Source organism: Leiobunum rupestre, chromosome 1, assembly GCF_980474605.1.
Source record: "Leiobunum rupestre chromosome 1, qqLeiRupe1.1.hap1, whole genome shotgun sequence".
Classification (NCBI taxonomy): Eukaryota; Metazoa; Arthropoda; class Arachnida; order Opiliones; family Sclerosomatidae; genus Leiobunum; species Leiobunum rupestre.
The window spans coordinates 48,382,059-48,408,756 of record NC_143384.1 but is presented as its reverse complement, the minus strand read 5'-3'; the positions used below and the strand labels follow the sequence as shown (position 1 = coordinate 48,408,756).

The window sequence follows — 26,698 nt, the reverse complement described above, 5'->3', positions numbered from 1 at the left end:
AAATGGCGACGAACCAGCGACCTATGAGTTGCCGTTTCAAAGAGTATTCCAATTGAAAGGAACTGTTACAACTAGGTGATTTTTAAAATGATATGGCTTAATAAAAAATCGGGATATATTTTACGCGAGACAAGGGAACACCTATATTGTGGGCTTAGTAGTCCAAAAGGAAGAGGCGTTGGGACCGCAACCCACAGGTCGCTGGTTTGATTCCAGCCTGAGGCATGCCCAGTGGTATTCCTTGATTTAATTAAAAATATTATAGCATTTATCCTTCTAGTTTTCGGCAGTAGCGTAGTTCGCACACAATTGAGTAAAAATAATGAAAGCGAAAAAATTATTAACATAAAACAATATTTCAGGGGGGAATGTTCCTTTTTCAGAGGGTGTCTCCCCCCTGTCTACGCCTCTGGTTTTGGGTGGGCCCCCTTTGACCCCTGGCAGTCCACATTTTTAGACCCAGTCCGCCACTGCCGCGTAGCCTCTATTTCGTTTTACGGTGATCTATAGAGGTAGAACCGTACCAAAACGACTACCTTGTAACCTTGCATAACCAAACTCTTGTCCACTCTGTGATTCCGTGTCAGGCCGCTGAGCATAGAGGGGGTTGCCCCACCCTTGTTCATTTTGTTTGGCCCCAGAATAGTTTTTTATATAAACATCGTTAGGATTTGAATTGACAACATTTTCCCAGCATTAAACAAATTTGAATAGTCGAACTATAATTTGGATAATCATGGTCCAGTTATTACTTCCTTTAAGTGGGTGCAATGGCATTTTTATTTATTTTTTGGTTTAAGTTACGTTGTGAATTGTTACATATGGAATTCAGGAACGTGTGTAATTAAGTGCTTCGTCTTAGAAGGGTAGGGCGAATAGTTAGGTTTTTGCCTAGTCAAATAGAAAAAGGTTGGTTTTTGGGTTCAAACAAAGTTCAAATAGAGAGGAGCATGCAGTGGCATAACCAGATGGGTGGACCAAAGGGAGAGCATGGACGCCGGCAGAAATTATTTCAAGTCATATAGCGAACTCGCCCGATGAAATATACAACCTTTACACATACAACGATCCGATAAATGAACGAGCTATAGCTAAAGCTTAGTAGGAATAGGGATATAAGTTTCCCGAAATTGATGTAACACACATTTCAAGTAACTGGATCACTCTTCTTCGTCACTGCACTCCCCAAAACGTTCGACAGAAAAAAGAGGTATGGCTAAAGAAAGGGGGGGGGGGGTGGAGCAATTTCCCCGTTTGCCCACCTCTGCGGGCGCCCATGGAAAAAAACCATTTCCCATTTTCAAAATGGTCATTGTGTCAACTCTAGAAAAAGTTGGTTTGCTTAGCTACCCTCTTACTCCATCCTTGAGTCCTCTACTTGTATTAAAGGGGCCCCCGATAGCCTAGTGCCTAGAGGCCCCCAAGGGTCTTAATCCGGCACTGCGTAAACCAATCACACTAAGGGAGTCGTCCAAGGTTATTTGAAAAAAAAACCACTATCGCTAAGAGTGGACGATACTGTTCGAAAAAAGAAAAAAGATAAAGTACATTTTTACGCCAAAAGGTATTTTTTCACGTTTTTATAGATTAAATATGTAATACTGAATATCAGTTGATAGTTTTTATTGAATTAAAAAAAACAAAATTAAAAATTACTAAAATATAAAGCGCAAAAAATTACGTAACAATATCAACCGCATTAGATTGCCATTTTGAAATTTTAAGATCACGGAGTCTCTTTCGAGCTGATTGATACGCGGGGAGAAATAAAATGCACTGTGGAAGGGTATCGAAAACCTGTCCTCTTAATTTACTGTCCCTGTTTGAACTACATTTCGGTAAATTTCATCAAGTTTGGGTAAATTGTTACATTTTTGGGGTTAAAATTGTAACACTTTTTGGGTAAAATAAGGAAATTTTTTATTTTTGTTTTAAGTGGTCAAAACCACTTTCCGTTGCCATGGCAAATCGAATGGGTCTCCTTTTGGGAAATTTCATATCTCATATAGGTCTACATTACGCCCGACTTTGAACAAAATTGGAAATAAAAACCTCGGGTACTCTCCTTGTAAGTGCGTGGGTTACTATGGTCGTGAAGATTCATTCAATTAATAATTTGCTTTTTAATTTAACGAGTTCCAAGTAAGAGCAGAATTAGATTAGATCTAATTAAATTTTGACCGGTGGCGGCGATCCGGTGATTTTCCATCGGTGGCGGCAGCACGATCGGCGTGCGCCGACTTTTTTTGTCGGCGGAGGCGTAGAACCAAGATTTAACGGCGGCGTCGACGGGGCACGTCGTTTATATGATTTTTTTGCCACTACCAAAGTAATAATTGAAATGTGATAAAGAAAGAACTACATTTTTGTTAAAGCTGCAAAGAGACTGATATAAACGGCAAATCGGATAGCCCTGTTAAAAAAATATTATAAACCGTCCGCGGCGCATGGTCAAATATCAACCAATCTGGTGTTCCCTCCCTAGCTAGCGTCCCGTTTTTAACGAGCAACGACGCTTTAAAATTCCATCCCCATTTATTTTACCGTTTATACATATTTACCGTTTTGAACTTACCTTGAAAGCTGGACAGAAAAATACTGAAATTTGGTGGCCTAGATACCACCAGACCTAGGCAAAATTGAATCTGAATTTTTACGAGTATGGGGTAAGTCTAGAATTGGTTGGTGGTGAAATTAACAGTTGTCGATTTTTGTTTTATGAAGTCTTGTCGCCTTGTTATAGAAAGGTTTCTTTTCATGTCACTGGCGTTTTAAAACATATGGCAGCGTTGTCTATTAACAACGCCTGTGACGTCACGCCATAATAAACCAATGACTTCTGGTTTTTCTGATGGGCATCATGACGTCAAAACAGAAAACGCAAAAAGTCGTATACGCAGACATTAGAAAATGATGACATCAATTACTCACCGATTTTTCTGATGAGGGATACTCAAAGTAACCAATGACAGTCGGTGTTCTAAAATTTGACAGGCTAGCTCTGATATATTATTGAAAATCAATGACATCGCACAGCTCGTTTTGTCATTAGTCGGTCTATACATACTCTGGATCATCGAGTTAATTAATTTCATTAGATGGCGAACTTTTTAAAAAAATAGTGTGTGGCTGGTGTTGGCTATCTTTTAAGTGTTTTGGTGGATGTACAGTACATGTAATTTCTTTCGCCGTTATTTGAACAAAGTAAACAATTACGCAGTCAGCATTAGTCACGTCTCCAAACTTTTAAGAAAAAAATTGTGAATCTCCCTACGAAGAACGCCATTTTCTTTACGGTATATAAACCCAAACGTTAGTTTTGGTTTCGTTCAAACGGCCGAACGACGTTTCTAATCCGTTTTTGCCTCCTCGAAGTTGATCAACGATTCTATTAGAGATTTTGAAAGGTTAGTTATTGTTAAAACTTATTGAAATTTTTATTCATAAAGGATTTAACGAAAAATAGCTGGACTTCTTAGTTTAATTCTAATTCTTATGATTAAATTCTAATTCTTACGTTTAAAGTGTGTCGCTTATCTTCAATGCAATTTTCTGAAAATATCGCTTTGTAATTTAAAATCTCTAATGGATTTCTTCGTGTACAGTTATGATAGTGAAACCATGGTGAAACGCAAAACACGTTCCAGCATCATGACTCCGCCGAAAGCAAAAAAGACCGGTACAGTAACCGACGCGGCAGCAGCTCACCCTGCTATCAAAATATGGAAGCACACGAAGGTTTGGAACATTGGCGAAGCGTTCTTGGCCCTGTCGGATACCAAGTGTCCATATTTTTGCTCGTACAACCAGGGTCCAGGGGACCCCGATGAATGGTGCTTCAACATGGACGTTAACACGGACAGGTCGGACAAACGAAGGTACCTGAGCATCTCGGTCAGCAACAATAACAAAAGCGGATTGGGCTACAACCACGGCTTCAAGTCCTTGCAGTTCGTCTTTAAAGTACAAATCTTGGATAAGCACGGATTTCCGGTGTTTTCGTTCGGTCGCAAGCAACTCGGATCTTGGGACGTAAACGTCGATATCCGGAAGTGCGTCGCGGTGGAAGAGCTCTTCAAACGCAGATCCTGTTTCCCGGAAAACGGAAACTTGACTCTCAATTGTCAATTGATCGAAGTAAGATTTTACGATAACGAAGCCGGTTCCAGTTCCAGTTCCAACCGTGTTATGTCAGGCTTGGGACAAAGCAAAAACTCCAACAGCACCTTCAAAAGAATGCTGGACGAAATGATCTTCACGGACATGAACATCAAAACGGCAGAGAAGGTGTTTCCTTGCCACAAAGCGGTCCTGGCTTCGGCTTCGCCCTTCTTCTCGGTCATGTTGAACACCAACATGAAGGAGAAGAACGAAAACCTTCTGGACCTGAGCAACGTCTTGGACGCCGCCACTGTGGAGGACATGCTGAAGTTCATCTACACGGACGAGGTCCCCAACATCGAGAGCACTTGCGAGAAGCTCTTGCTGGCGGCCGACGTCTACAACCTGTCCGCTCTCAAAGAAAAGTGCGAGAAGGAAGTGTCCAAAAAGTTGACCAGCGAGAACGCCGCCGAGATCTTGCAGTTGGCCGTGAAACACAACGCCCAGCTTTTGAAAGAGAAAGCGACCATGTTCATCATTAACTACAGCAATGAGGTCCTTCAGTCGGAAGCTTGGAAGAACATCCCAGACGATGTCTCCAAAGTCCTATTCGAAAATGTTGTTAGTCTCGTTGACTACTTAATTTAATTTTTTTCCTAGTTTCAATGTTATACGTGTAGTATAATATATTCTATGTATGTTTTGCGTTTGAAATAAAAGCATTTTAAAAAAATTCCCCACCTGGGTTTCGTACGAAATACTACACATTTATAATTGGATAATTTCTCAACCAAGTACATGTTTTAAAGGTTTGTGGCTTAAAGCAAGTGGCGGCTCTATTATTGCCACCTGTATTAAGAAAAGGCCCCTATTATTAGAGATGGCCATGAATCCGATTCTTTGTAAAACGCGACTTTAGTGGAGAGCGTGGTGCCATCTATTTATGGCAAAGGAACCTGAATTTAAAAATAGCCTAATAACAACGTCGTCATAGAGCCATTGTAGAGTATTATAGTTAGACAACTTATACCGTATTTACTGGACTTTAACCTAAATTATATATCCTGTATTAAATATTGCAAGCGAGCCAATGACGCTAGCGACATCTATTGGAAAAAGAGCTACTTCACGTCAAGCCGCCACTTGCTTTAATATAGAACATTTATGAAAATAGGTATTATCCGTAGTAACGATAAGTAACATAAGCACAGCCATTCTCACTCGCATAGATGTTATGATAGGTGGTGATTTCAAAGAGTATAAAAACTACGTAACCTAGAGATATAATGACGGTCGAAAGCAGTAAAGGAAGTTGTAGCGACCGGGGGGGAAGGCACTCAGTGAATTTGCGCTTCAAATTTCGGTACCGCAGCGCCACTACGGCAGTATTTAGTACAATAAATAATAAAACCGGAGAAAAATGGCAGTTACGGTGTTGCGGAGGTGCTAAATTTGGCATTTTGGATATTTAATTGTCTAATATCTGTCAATTCAAAAAAAGTGACAGTAATTGGTTACTGTTTCGTGATTTTTTTAGTTAGAATTTGTGGATTCGTTGTTTCGGTGTTTATTTTCAAAAAGTGAAGAATAAGTCGTTTGTTCTCTAACGTTGCCAAGTCCTAAAGCTAACCAATTCCTTAAGGAATTTTCCAGAATGTTGAACTAAATCAAAATGATTGCCACTTAAAACTGCCGTAGTGGCGCTGCGGTACCGATATTTGAAGTGCAAATTCACTGAGTGACTTCCCCCCCGGTTGCTACAACTTCCTTTACTGCTTTCGACCGTCATTATATCTCTAGGTTACGTAGTTTTTATACTCTTTGGTGATTTAGGAAAATTCTCCAAAGTGCGTACGATCATCCTATTGGCTTCTGCTAGGGTGCTTTTTCCCTTTTGATTATAAAGAGATTTTAATTATCAGTGTGAACCCTTAATCATATACCGGTTAACCTTTCTAAAACAAGCCTTTAAATGCAGCGAAATAACCATATTTTAATTTTGTATTTTGAAATGTATAATATTTTTTTATTTTGAATATTGATGTGACTACCTGAGCAATACGCCAAATATCGCCCTTAGTTTGAAAAATGGTACTTTTCGTACTGTGCCTTTTATACTGCTTACTTATAAAAACCACCTTAGCAGTGTTGCCTGTCATGGTTTCTAGAAAATGGCGGCTTCTAAATTTTAGCGCTAAACAAAGGCAATGTAAAGGACTTGTTGGAGGGGTCCCATGTAGAGATGAGTCGGGTCGGGTTTAATTTTTTGGTTTTTTTTCCGGGTCGGGCTGGGGCGGCCTTTTTTCCCAACTGGGTCTGTTGCGTCCTGAGTTGTAATAAAGAAGCACTGGATTTGTGTAAACTAAATACTATTTATTGATAAGTGAAGAACAGATGATTTTGATCACATTCATTCTCTCCTTAAGAACTCTGATCTCGCTTTAGCTAGGCGAGCTCCCTCTATTGAGTAAATTATGACTATACATATATACGCGGGAATATTTGAATGTATATTACAAAATGTGATTATTTATATGACTATACAACAGGGTCGGGTCTGGATTTTTACATAAAACTGTCCAGGTCGGGTCGGGCTTTTTATATTTTAGTTATTGGGCCTTCAAGTTTCCATTTTATACGCCACAGAAAATCTCTAGAAACAGAAAGTGAATCATTATAACGTGTTAATCATACTCTTGGAAGGTTCACTAATTTTTAACCGTTCTCAAAGAGCTCCAAGCGCCATCTACTGTCAAAATTTGAATCTATGAGGCTGCTCTAGCATTTAGTACAAGTGTATATTATAAACATAAAAAGTACAAGTTTTTCGGGTCGGGCCTGGTTTCAATTTTATCGGGCCTGATCGGGTCGAGTTTAAAATGTTAAAAATTTTCTCGGGCCGGGTTTCATTTTTGGCAGGCCGGGTCGGGTCGGGTCTGGTCAGGTTTTCGAAATGATTAGTTTTGGCGGGCCGGGTCGGGTTTTAATTTTGTATTTTTATACGGGTTGGGTCGGGCTTTAAAACTAGCCGGTCCGACTCACCTCTAGTCCCATGGACACCTCATGTCTATTTTTCGTGAGGGTCCTTGTACTCAGTGGGTAGGTGTAATCAAAGAAAGATAAAATATTTGGATTTGCAACTGAAATTAATATATAGTAAACTCAGTGGTATTTAGAGATAAGCATTATTTGAATAAAATTTTATCGAGATAATTTAGTAAATAACAAATTATTCGTCGAATTGACAATGGCGAAATATTTTAAGTCTATTTATTTGCTAAATACGAAATATTTGTCGAAAGCTTATCTGGTAATTACTCTTACAAAAATAATATCCGTAATATTATCTTTAATGTTTAAGGAATATTTTATCTACGTTTATTTGCTAAATACAGCTTCCCAAAATATTTTTAACAAAATATTTTAATCGGTACGGGAATTTTCTGTGTAAAACTGATTAAGGTCATAGTGGTTTTTCCTTTGGTCAGTTGAGGAAACGATTAATCGTTATTTCGGCTTTCGCTCACTACTTCCTCGTTGAAAGTGGATATTTCTACAGTAAATGCTCAAGATAAAATCATAAAGGCTCCCAAACTCAAGATAGATTTTGCTACAGTGATCAGTCACATAGACAAGGGGGTTCCATCAACTTTCACGCAACTGGTGATGTTAGTCAAACTCCTTTGGTGGGCTCCGTGCTGTCTTGGGCGATGTCATGTCCTTTTTTTGGGCGCCTTATATTTGTGTTAATTACTTTAGCTTGGTGGCCACAAGTGGGCATAACTCCGCGTACTTCGACTTTGGAACGAACAGTTGGTCCCATTGTCCAACTAGCTTCACCGTACCCGTCACCAGTTCGTGTACCGTCAGCCACATCGAGACGAAAATCTGCCGCGATAAGCATTCCCAGTAGAGATATGGATTCTTGTTGCCGCTCGATAATCACGGTATACGATGTAAAATACGTCACTTCCAACTTCGTGACGAAAAACGCGTCATCAACTTTATAGGAGTTAAACGGAAGTTGGTGAATCGAATAAAAGATAATATTTAAATTTACGGAATATAAAAATTAGAAGTTATATATAAAATATATTTTGACATTTTGTATAGAAGTTTCTCATTTAAATTGGTGGTCCCAGCATTTGGTTTGAGAGTCAATTTGTCTATATGGTTAGAACCTTGTTCCATAATTATTATGAAGCCACATATAAAGTAAAGCAGGGTACGCGAAAACAAATATTTGTCTTTAGACAATACTCTTCATTGTGTTTTCAACACTTTTTACCTCTCCGAGGGGACTTTGTACCCTAGGAGGGGTTATACAACCACCGTGCAGTGGCGGATTTACCATAAGGCTGAAAAGGCTGGAGCCTAGGGCGGCAGATTTAAGGGGCGGCAAATTTGGGGACCGAATGTTTTTAGCCGTTTTACAGAAATCTTTTTGATTTCTGTAGGACGGTTTTCTTATATCTAAATATGTCCACAGGACATTTTCCGGTGACTTTTCCCTCTTCAATTTCATTGTATATTCAACGTACCGCAAACTTCTATAAGTTCTATGGTTAAACACCCAGTTCCTTGCCCCCAACCAGTAATCGGCCTCTGCATCTCTGCCCATACTTTGTATGAGTGAGAAGAGAGCAAAATTGCGGCAAATATATTTTACACTCTTTCCACTACCGGGACTACCCCCCACTCATACAAGTCCGACTACTGGTGAGGGGTGGTGAAATAGGGTACGCAGGGTACGCAACTGTGTCCGGACTCAAGGGTTTTTGGGGGCGCAAAAATTTATAGGACTATTAGGTAAGCAATTTTTTTTAGTTGGCGCAGTGGCGGCGTTTGGAAGTTGTCTTAATTTTATTTAAAAAATATCAAAATTTATCTTGCAAAATTAATCTGATGCACTTTAAAAAATTAAGTTACGGAGTTAAATATAAATAATAAATAAATTTAATAATAAATAAACTGCATCTGTATTAGTATTATCCAAGATTCCAAATACGAATTTGGTTTTCCTGAGTCCGGCGGCAACTAACGTAGTAATAGCCGTGCTACTCCATCGAGGTTTTAGCCGATCGTATGCAGTTTTTAGATTAACGGACTCCGGAGTCAAAGGGACACAGATTATACAGATAGTTGGACACCCTGTACATCACTCATGTGTCACTGACGTTTAAATTTATTTTCTGTATTTTTTATTACTGCATTAATTTTTTGATACATATGGGTATTTTTTATTGTTAACCAAGTTTATTCAATATTCATCCTGAATTAACCTTCGAAATCGAAAATTTTACATAATCGAAACGCCCGAAAGTAAATCTAAACCTTTATTGTTTCCCTGAAACTTCCATATTTTCTATGATGTAGTAGGGTGCACGACCACAAAAGAAGACATAAAAATTTGTTTAGGTAATACTTATATACCGTTATAAATTATATTTTAATTCCCACTAATTCTAAGTTGTCGCCTCGCAGCAAGAGGAGCCGGGTTCGACCCCAGCTTGTGGCACTGGGTGAAAAATCCGGAACCAGTCCTTCTTCGTAGAGTTTGAAAGTTCTCTCCCCACTGGTTAAAGGGGTTTTACCCCAAGATCTTCGGCTTCCCCTTTCCATCAAAACTTGCTGATTAACGAGAATATTAAGTGTATCGTCTGATGGTAAGTTCGTGCGGCATGAAGGGCCACTCGTAAATAAGGCAATAAAAAATATACATATATATATATTGTAAAAAATAATATAGGAACTGACAATTGTAAAGGTAAGGGCGGCAAAATGTGAACAGCCTACTCTTGGGAAATGTGTAAATCCACCACTGCCACCGTGTCTGTCTGTCTGTCTGTGGGTCTGTCTGTCAGGCCTGCGAACGCGTTCGCATTTTCGGGGCAAAGGGTAATCGCTGCGTACGCAGTTTCTTAGAATTAGGGAAAAGGTTTTTCCAAAAGGGCCCGTTTTTTGTTGTCATTGGGTGTAGTATAAATATTAGGGATGCAACGGATAACCGGAACCGGAACCGGAACCGAGAAGAACCGAGTAAATTCTAGGAACCGGAACCGAAACCGGAACCGATAATATAAAAATTTGATAACCGTATCCGGAACCGGAACCGATATTTGTAAAAAAATGATAACCGAAACCGGATCCGGAACCGAGTTTTTCATTGTTTTAAACGGTTTTTAAACGGTTCTATAACTTTATTTACCAACATTTAGCGCATGTTGAAATTTAGTAATTAAACTTCCTAATTTAATATTAGTTTTTCATATAAGCTCATCTTTATCCTATCTCAGATAACTCCATGTGGGTTTCTACGTAACTGTCAACTGACATATGCTTACGTATTCTCAATTAAAAATGGGCTCGTTCTGCAAATGTTTGCTTTAAAAACTGGCATAATACGGAAATCCACGACAGTTTTAGTTTTATTTTCTTCAGTCGGAAAACTCGACACAATTTCACAAATGTAGCAAAGGCCACAAAAAATATGTGTCGTCTACTGCTACTAATGTGCCTTCCGAGCAATTATTTAGTGGGGCAATGGGCAAGCATAATTTTTGATCCCCTTCGCAACCGACTTAGAGGAGAAACGGCAGAAAAGCCAGTGCTGTAAATAACGCCCCGGCAGACTCCGCAATGGGGGGGGGGGGGGGCTTCCATCGAGGGGGCCCCAAATTGCCTTTGGGACTGGGTACAGTCCAACCACGCGAGGCCTTGTCTAGTTTTTTCTCTTGTCAGCTCAAGTTAATGTTTTACTTGCTTTAAATATTTCTTTATTTTTCAACAAGCGCGCCCAAAACTTAATAAATACAACCACAATAGCCCATTATAGCTGTCGCATAAATATCCAAACAACGTACATAATAAAAGTAACATACTGAAGTTTGAAAAGTATCGAGACACGTGTTTTATAGCAGATCGTTAAACCTTGTTAATCTGAATTGAAAGTTTTTAGGTAAGGCTAATTCGTTTGCATAATATAATCGCTGGACTTTGTAGTTTTTGTCTAGAAAATCTTAAATATCAACTTATGCATTTGCTTACATTTCACAATGGCAATGCTTATTGAACGAAATAATATGGACTCCATTTAGAACGATATACTCAACTGAAATCAAAATGAGTCATAGAAATAACGTCTTTATATTTTTCAATGAAATGAGGCAGGGGCGTAGGAACCAGGGGGGCAATGCCTCTCCCTAGAATTTTTCTGGGAGGGGGCAACTAATGTTATTGCCCCTTCAACTTTTTGGTCAGTTGAAATCTTCAAAAGCTCAAATTCTCAATTTAGAAGCATATAAAGCTTATAGAAGCTCAACTGTGTCTTTTCCCGCCAATTTACATAGTAGTGAAACAGTAACGCATGCATTCCGTGAAGCTACACTCCTTTAAAAATTCAAAACCATTCTCATTTTATTATTGGGGATTTGTGTATCTTAAATTCATAAACGACTCTAAAGACTAAAATAACTGTTGTTACTGTTAATGCCTTAATGACATTCACTCACTCTACATCGTGGGCTAAGCTCCCCCGTTTCGTTTCTCTTTGCCCCCTTCAACTTCTAAAACGTTTCTACCCCCTGAAATGAGGAGCGGAAGGGAAGGCTATGTCTCCCCAAAACTTGAAAGTACATCCTTTTGCCCGCTCGCTTTTGCCCCCAGCCTCCATCTTGAAACGATGAAACCGTGGGAATTTTCAAACAGAAGATTTCATTTTTACCCTACTTTATTGAATAAACAAATAACGCGCTTACATCCCTACGAGAGAATAGCAGCAATAACTTTTTTTAAATTATTTTACATTAAGTCATCTAGATCGTGATTCTGGTCGGACTTGGGAGTCTGTACTCCAGACTTCCAAGTTCTACCAGAACCTTTGTTTTTAATGCTCCAGACGCTGATTGCCGTGATTTATCTTAATCGTTTCACTTAGGACTTAAAGCCATTTTTAAGCGTTTTATATATTTAACATGCAAGTACGTGTTAAATCTAATTGTACAAGGCGATACATGTTAGCCCTAACTCGGGATGGTGATAATCACGACTCGGCCTTAATGATTATAAGGGACCCCAAAACAGTTTCGCGGGAGGACCCCGAACCCATAGCTACGTCACTGAGAAAGCTACTATTTTTAAAATAAAATTTATCAAAAATAAATTTTATATTCTAAATGAATAAATGTGGGGGATTTTATTTTCTTTTTAACTTCATTTGAATTGCTGGTGTATTTAACTTTAATTAATACTTAACACACTGGAACCGTATAGGAACCGTTTAGGAACTGGAACCGATCGGTTCTAAATTTTGAGAACCGGAACCGATAAATTAAAATTTTAAGAACCGTAACCGTAACCGGAACCGATAAATCAAACATTTAGGAACCGGAACCGGATCCGGAACCGAGATAGTCCAAAAAAGTGGAACCATTGCATCCCTAATAAATATTTTTCAATTTGCGTTAGTACCGCGCGGAATTCGAACCCGAGCTCTCCTGCACGTCAGGTGAGCATTCTACCACAGAACCACGGATACATTGTACACTTCACTGAAAATTAGAAACACTTCCGAGGAGAGGTATATTTTGGCTTGCCAACTTGTTTATTATCTTCATGTAGGTACCTGAGTTTAGCAATATTTCTTAAATGTTTTAAAATTCTATCGTAACTGTAAATGTTTTCTTTAGTAGACAAAGTGAAAGCACACTTAACTGATTTTAAAGAAATTAATTTAATGAACGTCTAGATACTCCGGACGTTGTCGTTCAAACTTCTAGAGCGTTCTGCTTAACCTCTTTTGTTTTATAAGTTTATTGCAAACCAGGAGGTTAAGCTATCTGTTCTATGAACGGGATCGTCCTGTCTTTCACAGTGCTTGGCAGACGGTTATGTCAACCTAACTTGGCAGTGCTGTCCTGCTTTATCAAAGTTTACATTTAAACGTTAACATGGCGTGTAGGGAGAATTTGAACTTTTGAAGGAGATTAGTTTGTACACAAAAAAGTTACGTCATTTTAAAAGAGTGGTTTAACCCATCACCTTACAGGAATAGTTCTCTGGGGTACAATATTTGCTCCAGACGTACGCTGGTGGCCAGAATTGTCAACGACCGGAAGTCTCGATTTTACCGATACACGGGGGAAAAATTGCAAAGGGGGTGAAATCGCGATAGACGAAATTATTATTTTTGTAGGCCAAGGCCTAGTTATTGAAAACTTGTTTACAGTTTGAAAGCCTATAAACAATATAACGAAAAATTAGGTGATATACATAAATGACTGAAAAACAATATGAAAAATGTCGCTTACAGTACTTATTTATTTCCCACATTTAACCAGGAAGCTCCAGAGCCACTGAGGTACTGACCACGATTGAATATTTCAATTTCAAATGTATTAAAACAAACCGTTGGAAAAATATTAAATTCGCCAAAATCCGCCGCGAGATGGCGACGTGTCAAGAAATCTTGTTCCGGATTTGTATCGGTAAAGGGGGTAAAATTGAGGGGACGGCAAAAATATCTGGCAGCCTCGTTTGAAACAAACATCTTCAACTCGTAGTATAGTAAAATGTATTAGAGAGAACTATCCCTGTCAGGTTATTTAATCCATGTTTAACCAGTATATTTTTGGATACTAGTAGACTGGCCCTTAACGGGTCAGAGTGTGCAATAACTGGTGACTTTACCGGGGGAGTCGGGGTCCGGCTCTTGTAACCCATAAGGGTGGTGGCGCACTGGGAGATGTTAGCTCTGGTAAAATGGTCCTATCTCCACCTCCGACTTCGGTCAGGTAGGGGCTGGAATCTGAGTTTCTGCTCAGGCTATCGGAGAGGGTCCGTGCAAACTGGCCACCTCCGCTGATTGGGTAGCCTGCTGTGGGGTGGAGGGCCTCCGTATGAGGGCACGGCAGTCCTGTTTCCCGGCCTTTTGGAGTCACACCGGTATCTCCGGTGCCAGCTGTGCCGGGTTACTTGGACTGCTGTGTGCTCGCCGTTCCTCTTTAGGAGCTCTCTCCAAAGGGTTTGACTCCTTACCTACGTAGGTAGGGTGTCGGCTGGAGTTGCTAAAGCATCCACTCTTAATCCCACTGCTGTGTGCGAAGTGGGAAAGGGTCCACCCATTGCTGCACCTTCTGCTGGGTTGAGTGGCTTGCGTCAAAGGTGCGACCATCAGTAGTAGGGTACTACCCATTCTGGATTTGTCACCTGTCCGGGCTAGGTGGACGCTGGCGTAGGGCACTACGATGATAGACCTCCGGTGGTATGGTCTCTGTTACTAGGTACACCGGGCTATAAATTCTGACACACTGGATACTAGTAGACTTTAATTATTTTGGAGTTCGTATGTTTTCCCTGACATGGTTACTAATGCTATATTTATTTGTAAAAGTTAGAATTCAAGCAATAGACACGGAAAGAGGTAATCTATGTTCAAAATTAGTACAAAACTAAATTCACGAGAAGTTTCATGACAACTTCCGGTAAAAACAAGCGATTTCCGCGCTGACTATATGCGCTCTAATAGTAACCGGAGTTCTTTATTGAATTTAAAATTCTCCATACGAGTACCATGTCGGTAATATGAGATCTTATGTCGGAATCATACTTATGATTGACTTATGGTAGTATGTTTTCCCATCAAGAAAATATTAACAAAATGAATGACTTGATATAAAATATTTTATTAATGGAAATTAAATCATTAGCTTCTTCATCGCTTAGCTAAGATCAAAGTGTAGTATCTTTTATCATATTTTAATGAGTGAATATATAATGGGGTTTCGAAATTAAATTACGCCCTCCACCAATTAATACCCCCAATTTTCAAAACACTCGCTTCAACTTAAACGCAAACAGGATTTTAAGCACTTTCTAAGTCTTCTGTTGTATAACTCTTATCTAATAGTGGAAGGCCACTCGGGGCACGTGCAAGGTTTCCTCTCTCGTTACGTCGCCTAGATTAAACTAAGGCCCATTAGAGTTGAGAGAGCTCGTGTTTTATTAATCGATTGCCGTATAAGGCTTCAATTTTTCATGTTAATCAACGAAGGACGTTGACTCGACAAATAAGCCAGCTATCGCGGGAGTCGCGATTCTGCTAGGGACTGTTCCATTTTTGAAATTGATAATCACCTATTCGTCGTGGAGTTCAATATTTGAGATCTTTGCCAGTGTTAAATCTTCAGTTAAGGAAGGTGTTTGGTCGTTCAGCTGTTATGGTTTTATTTATCATTTATTGGTGTAAATAAGGTCTGACTAGGTCGTTTCTTTGGATAAGGATATTGGTCGTTCATTGGCTAATAAACATCGTAATTGAGGTTCGTTTAGACATAAGGCACGTAATAACATTAAGTATGATACTATATATTGCTTTTCATGCTAATTTTCTTACCGATAGTGGCAAGTTAACTACTACCAGGGCTTCTACGCTTGAGCTTCATTAGGGTATCTTTAACTATACTCCCTTTACCGAAGGGTTTAGACTACTCAGCCTATTACTGCTTACCGATTCATTTTGGGACACAAACTCTCACCCAGCTTCGACTGGGACTTGCCACCGAACTTAGTAGTATATTGTAATAATCACCTAAGCTAATACCCTAGTCATCTATCGACTTATAATGCCTTTAAACAGGGTGGTCGGGTTACAATGCGTAGGAGGGTCGTCTTTGGTAGTAGGGCATATTTAGACACTAGGGGGTTCTGTGCTGAATTAAGTAATGGTTGCGCAATATGTGTGAAACTCAGTTCGGTGATATTATTTGATAATTATCCTACTTATGGTTATTGTGTTACTTATGTTTTGAGCGATATCCAAATAATCAAAGAGTACGGTTGGTTCATGCACGACTTAAGTCGAAACTATAGTCAGTTTTTAAATATCTTTAAATATTTTAAATAATAATAATAATATTAATAATAATAATAGTAATCAGCTAGGCTAATACCCAAGGCACCACCTTTCAAACTTTTTAATTTGTCATTTAATGAGAGAAATAACTTACAAGGAGACTACCCGAAGTGGTTATCACTGATTTTGTTGAAACTCGAGGGTTAGGTAGGCCTTATGGTGGTATGAAAATTGCTAGGGTAACCGAAAATGTTTTTGATCTCTCAAAACAAAAAAATCTCAATTTAAAAATTAAAAAAATTATATTTTCAAAACTACCCAAAAAAGATAAATTTGACCTATTTTGGGTAAAATTGATCAATTTTGATTAAATTTTAACAAAATTTTGGGTAACCGAGAAAATCCCATGCTATTTTAAATGGAGAGGTCAAAACATTTTCGGTTGCCATGGGAAAACTAAAGCCCATTGCAACTTTTCCCTTTGGCAATTTTCATACTACCATAAGGTCTACCTAACCCCCGAGTTTCAACAAAATCGGTGATACCCACCTCGGGTAGTCTCTTTGTTAGATATTGAAAGAATGTATTTAATTATCGGGATAGCGTCAGTTCGAAGGAGCCAATGAGATACTGGGTCTGATTGGATTTATTTAGATCGTGAAAGGGCTTGGTAGCAACGCTAAAAATCGTCTCAACATAATCATATTATCCCGAAGTATTAGTAAACCAATTTTTAGTTATTGAAGGAAATTTTAACCTCCGTGTGAAATGCAATGTGGCGAAAATACTAATACAGCAGTGATGCTCTCAAATAAATTTCAGTTAAATTATCAGAATTTTACTCCCATAATTAAAAAAAAATCTGGTCTGAAATATTAATATTGGTTTTCCAAACCGGTCTTAGGAAATGCCAAAAAAATGCTTTCTGTATTTTTCACCAATCTCGGTAAACAAGTGATTAAAAATTCATACCAATTCTAAATCAGTGTTGGCACACCGAATAATTTCCTTTGAACAGTTTTGAATTTAAAATTTTATGAAAGTGATGTACAAATTTTGTACATTGATAAAGATTTTCGTCGATTCCTAAATATTTCTTTCTATTAACAATAAATTTATGATTTGGAAGTTTTTAAAATTTCCATGATAGATTTTTTGTCGAAACCAAGATTTCTATGTTTTTTTAGTGTTACTCTGGTCTAAAAGATTTCTTTCAATAATAAACAATAGGTGTTTATACAAAAGATCGGTGGTCACGTGTTTTCAGTAAGTTTGCGTCACTACGGTCAAAATGAAATCTCGAAGTTGGCCGATAATTTAGTGTCGTCCGCTATTTAAGACAAGGCTTACCGGTCGTTTAGTTTAACAGTAAAGTGAAAGTTCTAATTGCTATAGAAGATTATTTATTTTTGCTGAGTATTTTATATCTTTCAAGGTTAGTAAATAAAAAATAACTAAAACCAGACTACCTTATAATATACATAACACATAAAAATATATTTTTAATACAACCCTAGCCTTTATTTATCTATTTGTAACGCTGTTAATATTTAAAACTAAAATTATCTAAACGCGGGCCTTAGTATCAGCAGCCGGATCTTAGCAGACGATGCCTTGCTCAAACATACTGAATTCCCATGAGCCTCTATAGCGAATTTCGAAAATAATCTCACGGATTTCCTAAGATTTAGAAACGTTTTTGGAAATTTACACAAGATTTAAAGTAAGCAATTACCGGTTAAGGTTAATTCTGGTATTTCGAGTTGTAATTTTTTTACGTAGTCAAGTTCAAATATTTCTAGCGTGCGTGCAAATCGCTCGTGCGAAGAATATACTATTAAAGCTGTGTCTTGTGACGTAAGAACAACCTTTTAACAAGTTGGGCAAGACCACTTTTTATTTTATAAAATCAACTATTTATACTAGATGGCGTCAATTTAATATTTTTATCAGTTTAGAGAATAAATTCTTACTGATTTAAGCAACGAATTATGTAAACATTATAGTTGTAATATCTCGCTGCTGGTGTATATCTCTCAACGATACTTCAATTCACCTTAGCAACGGGATGAAAATTTCCTGTTTTCTACTGCGTTCTAGAATGACGTGCCCTGTCCCACGAGTGCGTATTAACGGAAGCTTGACCTTCCAGAACCTACCAAAACTTTGACAACAGAATTGACAGTATAAAGTTAAACTAGTTTGAAGTCCAGTCGTGGTAGCACAAACGCGATATTTGACTTTGACGAGGATTTTATGGAAATACCTATTATAAATGTTTTTTTTCGTTCAGATTGAAAAGATCGCCGCTGGATGGAGCTAGGTCATTTCTGTCGCGATGGATTTCCGTAACTCGAAGGGCGCAATGCAGCGGATCGTATTATGAAAACGCGTCGTCTGTTCCGTCGAATGGACTGGCCGAAGGGCAGATGGCGCTACGTACTGATTCTGTGGTTCGTGTTGGCTGTGGCCTTGTTCGTGGCTGGACTGGTGTTCCTCGTCTTCGGCGCTTGTTACGGGCGGGGCGGGGTTTGGCTGTTCGCCACGGGTGCCCTCAGCATGTTCGTGGCCGTGCCAACGTTAGCCGCGTTCTTCTGGTACGTCTTCTGCGCCAGGAAGAGCCACGACACCCGCAACAACCAGCAAGGACAGTACGCGTACCCGATTGGTCAGCCGACCACCTACGATGGACCCCTTTCGGTGATCGATGCCAACCGGTCGCTGTCCGAGGCCGAATTACGGTCGGATTATCCCATGGGGCCACTCCTCATCATGACGCTGCCCAAACCCCGGAAGAGCAACGAAAGACTCGCCAATATTCCCTCCGGAAACAGCCCCGGAAGCAGCGCCACATCCACGCCCGACTTCCTCGCAAAAAGGTAATATTTGCTTTTATAAAGGGGAACGAGCTTACGTCGTGGCTTCACTTCCACAATCGCGGACATTCTATGACCAGGATGAAAGACTACATCGAAAAACTTGTTGAGGTTAACGGTAATAGTTAGTGTAGACCCAGGGAGCTGTTGGCTCACGTGGCATGAAGGCTTGCAAACACCCTTCTACGCATTGCAATCCGGCCACCTGAGTTAATGGCATTAAAAGTCGCTTTATGACTTAGGCCTAAGGTGGTGCCTTGGGTATTAGCCTAGCTGATTATTATTATTATTATTATAAGGCGCCTTAGATGTCTTTGTTTTCTTACCATCATTTTTCGAGCATCTTGAGTCAAGGGCAGAGATAGTCAAAAACCAAATTTCCGAGCTCGCGCTCTTCTCTTTCACAGTGAGTAGTTCGAGCCCACGCTCGCGCTCATCTCTTTTAGTAAAAGAGGGCGAGCCCGCGCTCGCGCTCATCTCTTTTAGTACAAGAGGGTGAGCCCGCGCTCACGCTCATCTCTTTTAGTACAAGAGGGCGAGCCCGCGCTCGCGCTCATCTCTTTTAGTACAAGAGGGTGAGCCCGCGCTCACGCTCATCTCTTTTAGTACAAGAGGGCGAGCCCGCGCTCGCGCTCATCTCTTTTAGTACAAGAGGGTGAGCCCGCGCTCGCGCTCATCTCTTTTAGTACAAGAGGGTGAGCCCGGGCTCGCGCTCATCTCTTTTAGTAAAAGAGGGCGAGCCCGCGCTCGCGCTCATCTCTTTTAGTACAAGAGGGTGAGCCCGCGCTCACGCTCATCTCTTTTAGTACAAGAGGGCGAGCCCGCGCTCGCGCTCATCTCTTTTAGTACAAGAGGGTGAGCCCGCGCTCGCGCTCATCTCTTTTATTAAAAGAGGGCGAGCCCGCGCTCGCGCTCATCTCTTTTAGTACAAGAGGGCGAGCCCACGCTCGCGCTCATCTCTTTTAGTACAAGAGGGTGAGCCCGCGCTCGCGCTCATCTCTTTTAGTACAAGAGGACGAGCCCGCGCTCGCGCTCATCTCTTTTAGTACAAGAGGGCGAGCCCACGCTCGCGCTCTTTTAAGAGGAAGAGTTAGAGCTCACGGTCTGCTCGTAATGAGAAGCGCCCTCTCTCAGAGGCCGATAGATTCTGGGAAATTCACATTCAGAAAAAGCACCACGTGATGTGATTCGTGAAGAAGGCGGGAATCAATTGTTTTAAATTTCGCTCTCTAAGGGCGGCACTGAAGCTCACGCTCGCGCTCTTCTCTTTTATCTCAGAAGCTGAAGGTCGTGGTCTTCTCTTTTTTTTCAGAGGCTGATTTCGTACTCGCGCTCTTCTCTTTTTTTCTAAGTGGCTGAGCTCGAGCTCGCGCTCTTCTCTTTTTTCCCAAAGGATGGAGCTCGCACCTGCGCTCTTCTCTTTTTCCCCGAAGAGTGGAGCTCGCGCTCGCGCTTTTCTCTTTTCTCCGGAACAGTGGAGCTCGCGCTCACGCTCTTCTCTTTTTCCCCGAAGAGTGGAGCTCGCGCTCGCGCTTTTCTCTTTTCTCCGGAACAGTGGAGCTCGCGCTCACGCTCTTCTCTTTTTCCCCGAAGAGTGGAGCTCGCGCCCAAAAATAGCTCTCGGACTCTTTAGAGCCCAGAGTCCGCTGATCTCTGGTCAAGGGGAGTCGATTTAAACAAGTCATGACGTCACGTTTCGAGAACGTGTTTAGAAATTTGGAAAATAAAAATTAGTCAGCTTTCTATAAAATAAAACAATAAAAATTAGAAGTATAAAATGTTTTTATCCACGTCACGAGCGCCAGTAATTTAAGTGCTTTACTGGCTTGCGGGTTTCAGATCCCGAAGGGGTTCGCGACTGCAGCGCGTGCTCTCTACCTTCAAGAGCTACTGTCTAGCTAAGAATTGCTGCACACCAAGACATGGTCTCGGGCTCAATCTCAGCAAACTTTCTGTTTGGCCTTAGTCTCGTCTCGGTCTCACAATAATTTCCCCAAAAACACGAGAGCTCGTCTAGGGATCATATTTTTTTCCCTAAGCACAAGAGCTGGTCTCGAACTCACAAAAATTAGACATAAAAATTATTTTATGTCTAATTTTATCACCTTTTTATTTCTTATTCACTATGAAATCAATCCAATCCAATTTCACTGTGGTTAGGCCTAGCTACTTGCTCTAGGAGTAGGAGCTAAGGCTAGGCTACCTTACACACGCGGCTCGCGGGTGACGCAGCACAACACGATACAAATGTCAAACGAAACAACAATCTTCGAAAATTCTAGAAGGTAGTTTACTTTGGACCAATCAGAAAACGACTAGGTTAAATCACGTTATCCGAAATAGCCAAATACGTAAATTCCGTATTTAACCAGTAGGCCAGAGCTCTCTCCAAGGGCGACACGGCCAACTGTGATCACGCGCTGTTATCCGTGTCGGTGAGAGAGAAAGCTTTACGGTTACGGCACGTGTTGATCTGCGCCGCAGCGCTCCCCAATGACCAAGAGAAACATAATCGTTCAAGAACGGACACATAACCGTCTCTTAAAAATTAAAAGGTTCGATATCGGGCTCGTCACAAAAATATGGTCTCAGCTCGGCCTCGTAGTAATACACTATATTATATTGGACTCAGCTCAGATTCACAGCAATTTACTATATTTTAATGGTCTCATCTCGAGTACACAAAAATACGCTATGTTATAAAGGTCTCATCTCAAGCTCAAATTAAATGACCACAACGTTTTGGTCTTAATAAAGCCTGCGCTCGGTCTCAAATCAAGCTCGGGCTCTTAGTGTGAGACGAGCCCGTTCAGCTATGCAGTTAAGTGACGTCGACAAAACATTGTCACGTGACCTCCCGTATTTTATAGAAACACCTTTTGTAACTGCGTTGTAGCTTCGCTCTATTTAGGGGAAATCAAACCTTAAAATGGATTCTCATAACGAAGACTGCTAGCCATTTTGTTTGATTACATCGATTCCCGTGTCCAGCACAATCAAATTGTACAGCGCTGCCAGATTTTTGGACAAATATGGAGGAAGGTATTACCATGGGCGACATAGAAATCTCATGGGTAACTAGAATGCTGCCGCCTACGGCCGAGCTTGACGCCAGTTCGCCTTGAACCTTCAGCCAATGAGAGGCCGTAGAGTGGTTCCGCCAAGGAGGATAATAATCCTCCTTGGTTCCGCTACAATAGCGGGAGATGGGTGACGTAATTCTCTCCGGTAACATTAAATTCTTGGCAGAACCGCTCTTTGAGCTCTGATTGGCTGAGATCTGGCTTCGTCTGCCACGGCGTTTGGGCCATTTGCCAGTTACACGGCAGCATTCTAGTTACCTATGAGATTTCTATGATGGGCGATTGATTTAATTCACCCGCCCCAGTAATTGAATTTCTATGATATCACGAGATAAGTCGGTTTCTAACGCACCTGAAAATCACGCGTGACAAAATTTTTATAATTTAAATTTCTGATGTTACGAGCAATATTTTATAATTCTAGATGTGTTCATTTTAATTTATTGTAACTTAAAGGGTGATTCTACTTTATTTTCAATAGTTTTAACAGCTTTTAAATTTGAAGTTGAAAGGGGAGGAGAGGTGGGGGAAAATGAAGTCCAAAAGAAGCAGTAGTGTCGCTAAGCACCGGAAAAGGCTAGCACGCTTATTGATTTTAAGGCACTCGACGGAAACGCTACCGCCATCTATCTGCGTTTAAATACAAAACACGAAAGAACAAACCAGAAGGTGTGTGCATCGTCCATCCTAGTCTAGCCTTCTATGCGCTCTGTCTCAATAGCTGCCAGTAGCCGCTGCAAAGTAAACCTCTGGGAGGTTTTCCGTTTTACAACCAAAAGAACAAACCAGAAGGTGTGTGCATCGTCCATCCTAGTCTAGCCTTCTATGCGCTGTCTCAATAGCTGCAAGTAGCCGCTGCAAAGTAAACCTCTGGGAGGTTTTCCGTTTTACAACCAAAAGAACAAACCAGAAGGTGTGTGCATCGTCCATCCTAGTCTAGCCTTCTATGCGCTCTGTCTCAATAGCTCCGTGGCCAGCCCCAGATGCAAGACTTAATTATGTCCGTCCTATGCCTGAATGTGGTCCGTCCGTGACAATATACATCTAGCACCTACTAAAAAACTCTCTTCATGAAATGAGAAAAGCTTTTATTGAATATAAGATTTGGTCCAACTTCAATAGAACTGTTTAAATTTTTTCACCAAACTGGATTGAAGAATAAAAAAACAGCAATGCCCTCAGTTACTACGAAGCTTTGCCATGACAGTTCATTTTTATTCTCCGAAAGCATACGATTTCTAGAGAAAACACCTTTGTTTACCATATCCCAACCCTCTACGAGAATCGATAAACAAAATTGTTCCAAGTTTTAAAAATGAGAGTGAAAAATCATATCATCAACTTTTAATAGCATTATCTATTTTTGAAACGTTAATCAAGAAACATACTGAATGGACAGGGAATTAATTTTCCGGATTCGAAATTGCAACATCAGCCCTTGTATTTATGGCTGTGGCTATCAACGGCCATTGGAAAGTTCCCATAGGATACTTGTAAATATAAGATTAAGGAAAATCAGCAGATACATTAACGATAGTCAAAAGAAAGAAGCAGTTCGAAAAAAACTTACCACAATAATCCTTTTCCAAGGACAATTTTGTATGCAATGGCAGTCTATCAGAAATATATTATTACGATTGATAATTGTATTTAATCTTGAAAATATGAGGTAAATTTACCTTTTTTCTCTCCAAATCAGCGTTGCCAGATAGCCAAAATCAAATTATAGACCCAAGGACTAAAAATTATAGATTCCCAGTCCAAATTATAGGACACATTGTATTTGGCGGTAATTTCAAGTTTAATGAAATTTTAAATGAAAAAAAACTGAAATATTAAAAATAATAAAAACACATTTATTCATTTTTATCATAAATTTAGTATTTTTCAGTCTGATATTATATTGAATTCCCGAACCTGACTAATAAATTTTGAAATTATTGGATTTATAGGTCATCAATATCGAAAAATCAAAAATTATAGATTTTCCCTATAATTATAGGGCGTCTGGCAACGCTGCTCCAAATATCGACGTTGTTTACATTCTGCCCAACTGGTTGCCACAAAGGGAGTTTAGTTTCTTAGATGGCCGCTTGTGGCGCCACGTGTTTTCTTCCCTATAGCGCATAGCTCGCGAAGGGGGATAGAATAGCACCGCGGAACAAACCCTCAGATTTCATTGTGCCTCTACTTATTTTCTATCTCTATGGTCTAATTGTATTACTACCAGATTGCATGAAATACAGTTCAATTTCGGAGGGGAAATAAGTCAAAATTCGTAATTCCATTGGCTGTGGAGAGACTGAGAGCACAACCTTTATATCGTTTTCATTTTACTGGAGAGCGTCGTGCCATCTATTTATGGCAAAGGAAGCTAAAATTAAAAATAACCCAATGATAACGTCGTCAGAGAGCCATTATAGTTAGACAACTTATACCCTATTTAGTGGGCTTTAACCTAAATTGTATATCCCATGTAAAAATATTGTTTATAATTGCTGTAAATTATGTTATTGAGTAATTTGCAAACGATCCAATCAACGCGAGGGGTACCTATAAGTACCGTCTTTTTAATTTCGACGCTAGCGACATCTATTAAAAAAAGAGCTACTTCAGGTCGAGCCGCCCCTTGCTTTAAGAAGTAAAATTCGAGATTTCCGTGGATGATCTCAAACACAACTATATACGCGATCGCGATTTATGCGTCTTCCAATTTAATCAACAAGCAGTATTTAAACAGTAACCGTATATAAAATTTCAATGGTAACCTTTTTATAATGAACATATTCACATGAGGCTAACAGATCTCATCAGATAAGGTTAAATAGGGCAACGTGTTTTGCCTATTATATGATTTGTATATGATATTCCTTAAAAATGGCAAACACTACACGGGTTACAGGAATACGAAACTATGTACAGACTTTGTTAATGCAAAATCTGTTATCATTTCGGCTGTCCCATGCCCAAACCCTGTAACTCCATTTTATTATTTATTCGATACATTTAATTTTCTTTGCTTTGATTACCATTATTCATTATTGTAATCATGTAAGTGATATTTGCTGTTGTAACTCAACCAGAAATTGTTTCTGGCTGAGATTATTCTAAGAGGAGTACGATTCACATACTTACTTGAATTTACTACTAACTTGAAATTTTCAAAATTGGCGTTTACTAGGTTTTGCCTTTGGACAGCTTATAAATCAGTTAGAATTTTAAAATTTATCGAATCGTGTTTTTAGATCTAATAAGTTGTTGCTAAAAATTCTACTTACTATTGTCTAAAAGTTTGAATACCTCGTTGCAGGCACAAAGTGTTGAGAAAGAACACTCCGCCATTGGCCAGTGAGGAGACACTCTCGCCCTCGTTGAAGTCATCAGTGCCCAGTATCGACGTCGCCGAATAGACAAGCCCCTTTTCCGTTCATCGCTTAATCATTCGCCGCTTTTTACGGCTAACGAAAGAATATATCTCTTACGATAGAAGATGCTACTTCAAAAAGCGTCACTTTGTATGTCAGTTATTAGGCGTGCGAATCTTCGAAAATGGTCATGGCAAATTTCAACCAGATGATTGGTCGGATCGGATTCGGGAAGGGCGGTGCTACCATATTTTACCCCAGATTATACAAATGTTGATGTTCCCCTTTATAAATTAATCTAGCCGTGTCAGAGCTACGTTTTTAGGTGCAAAGAAAACGGTCCTAAAACGTTTACATCGTAAAAAATGTTATTATATATCACAAAACAATAATGAAATTTAACTTAAGCACGTGGAGTAATATGCGCGTGACATTTGGATTCAGTTCACATCCTTTTAAACTGGCTAAGGAAGGTACGCTTTCTGCGTTGAGTTTGCAAGATATTCCCCAGTAGTTAAAGGGGTTTGGTACCCGAGTTCTTCAGCTCCCCCTTTCCATAAAAACATGTCGAGGCTAAAGATAATAGTGAGTTTAGGTAGTTGTTGGATCTCGTGGCATGAAGGGTTTGACACCACCCTCCTACGCAGTATAGCCCGGAAACCTGAGTTAAAGGCATTAAAAATCGCTAACTGACTTAAGCCTAAGGTGGTGCCTAGCTGATTATTATTATTTATTGTTAATTTAAGGCCTAACTTCTCTTGAAAGAGATATATTTTATACAACAATAGCGGCATCCAAGATCAATTTCACTAGTAGTTCATTGAGATAGCAGTGTCCAACTGCTGTTTCGTCGTATTCCAACATATGCCGATGCAAAAAGTCATGTAAATTGTTCCGTTCGAAGCACCATCTACCGCAATTAGAAGGTCGTTTCAGGTTACATAGGGCGAAGTAGAGTCACGAAGCGACCCACGCGAGAAGTTCATAAACTGCTCGATTTTAATCTGCTAAATTAAACGCTTTGAGTCTCATTAGCAGTCGAAAATCCGTCACGTGGCTCTATGTAAACTAAGAGGGTTAATAGGGGCTTAAATAAAACAACTTAAAGGAAATCGCCAAGAAGTAATATATCCGAAAGCCATGACCGGCAAATTACTGTTTATATAGTATTTGTTGAAATAATGGAAACTTTTCACCTGTAAACAGAACGTCGTGTTTTTGCTAAGTTTTATTATAAAAAAAAGCTACCGGGTTAAAAGGAAACATTTTTTTTTGCATACCGAACAGGTGGAAAGTTTTCATTATTTCCAAAAGCACTATTTAAACCGTAACTTGCAGGTCCTGAATCTCGGAAACATTACTTCATGGCGATTTACTTGAAGATGTTTTATTGAAGCGTCCATTACTGTGAAGCTAATATTT

At 39.7% G+C, this 26,698-nt stretch overlaps 2 protein-coding genes across 2 annotated transcripts; both read left to right on the top strand.

Moving 5' to 3' along the window:
* Nucleotides 1–3,126: 3,126 nt before the first annotated feature.
* LOC149963129 (speckle-type POZ protein-like) lies at nucleotides 3,127–4,749 on the top strand. Its single transcript, XM_090155892.1, has 2 exons — nucleotides 3,127–3,407; nucleotides 3,606–4,749. Exon 2 carries the CDS (start codon nucleotides 3,622–3,624, stop codon nucleotides 4,747–4,749), a length of 1,128 nt encoding a protein of 375 aa, XP_090012018.1. The 5' UTR covers nucleotides 3,127–3,407; nucleotides 3,606–3,621.
* Nucleotides 4,750–18,511: 13,762 nt separating this feature from the next.
* LOC149963128 (uncharacterized) lies at nucleotides 18,512–26,397 on the top strand. Its single transcript, XM_090164699.1, has 2 exons — nucleotides 18,512–18,831; nucleotides 25,222–26,397. The coding sequence occupies exons 1-2, from the start codon at nucleotides 18,512–18,514 to the stop codon at nucleotides 25,319–25,321; spliced, it is 420 nt and encodes a 139-aa protein (XP_090020825.1). The 3' UTR covers nucleotides 25,322–26,397.
* The last annotated feature ends 301 nt before the right edge of the window (nucleotides 26,398–26,698 follow it).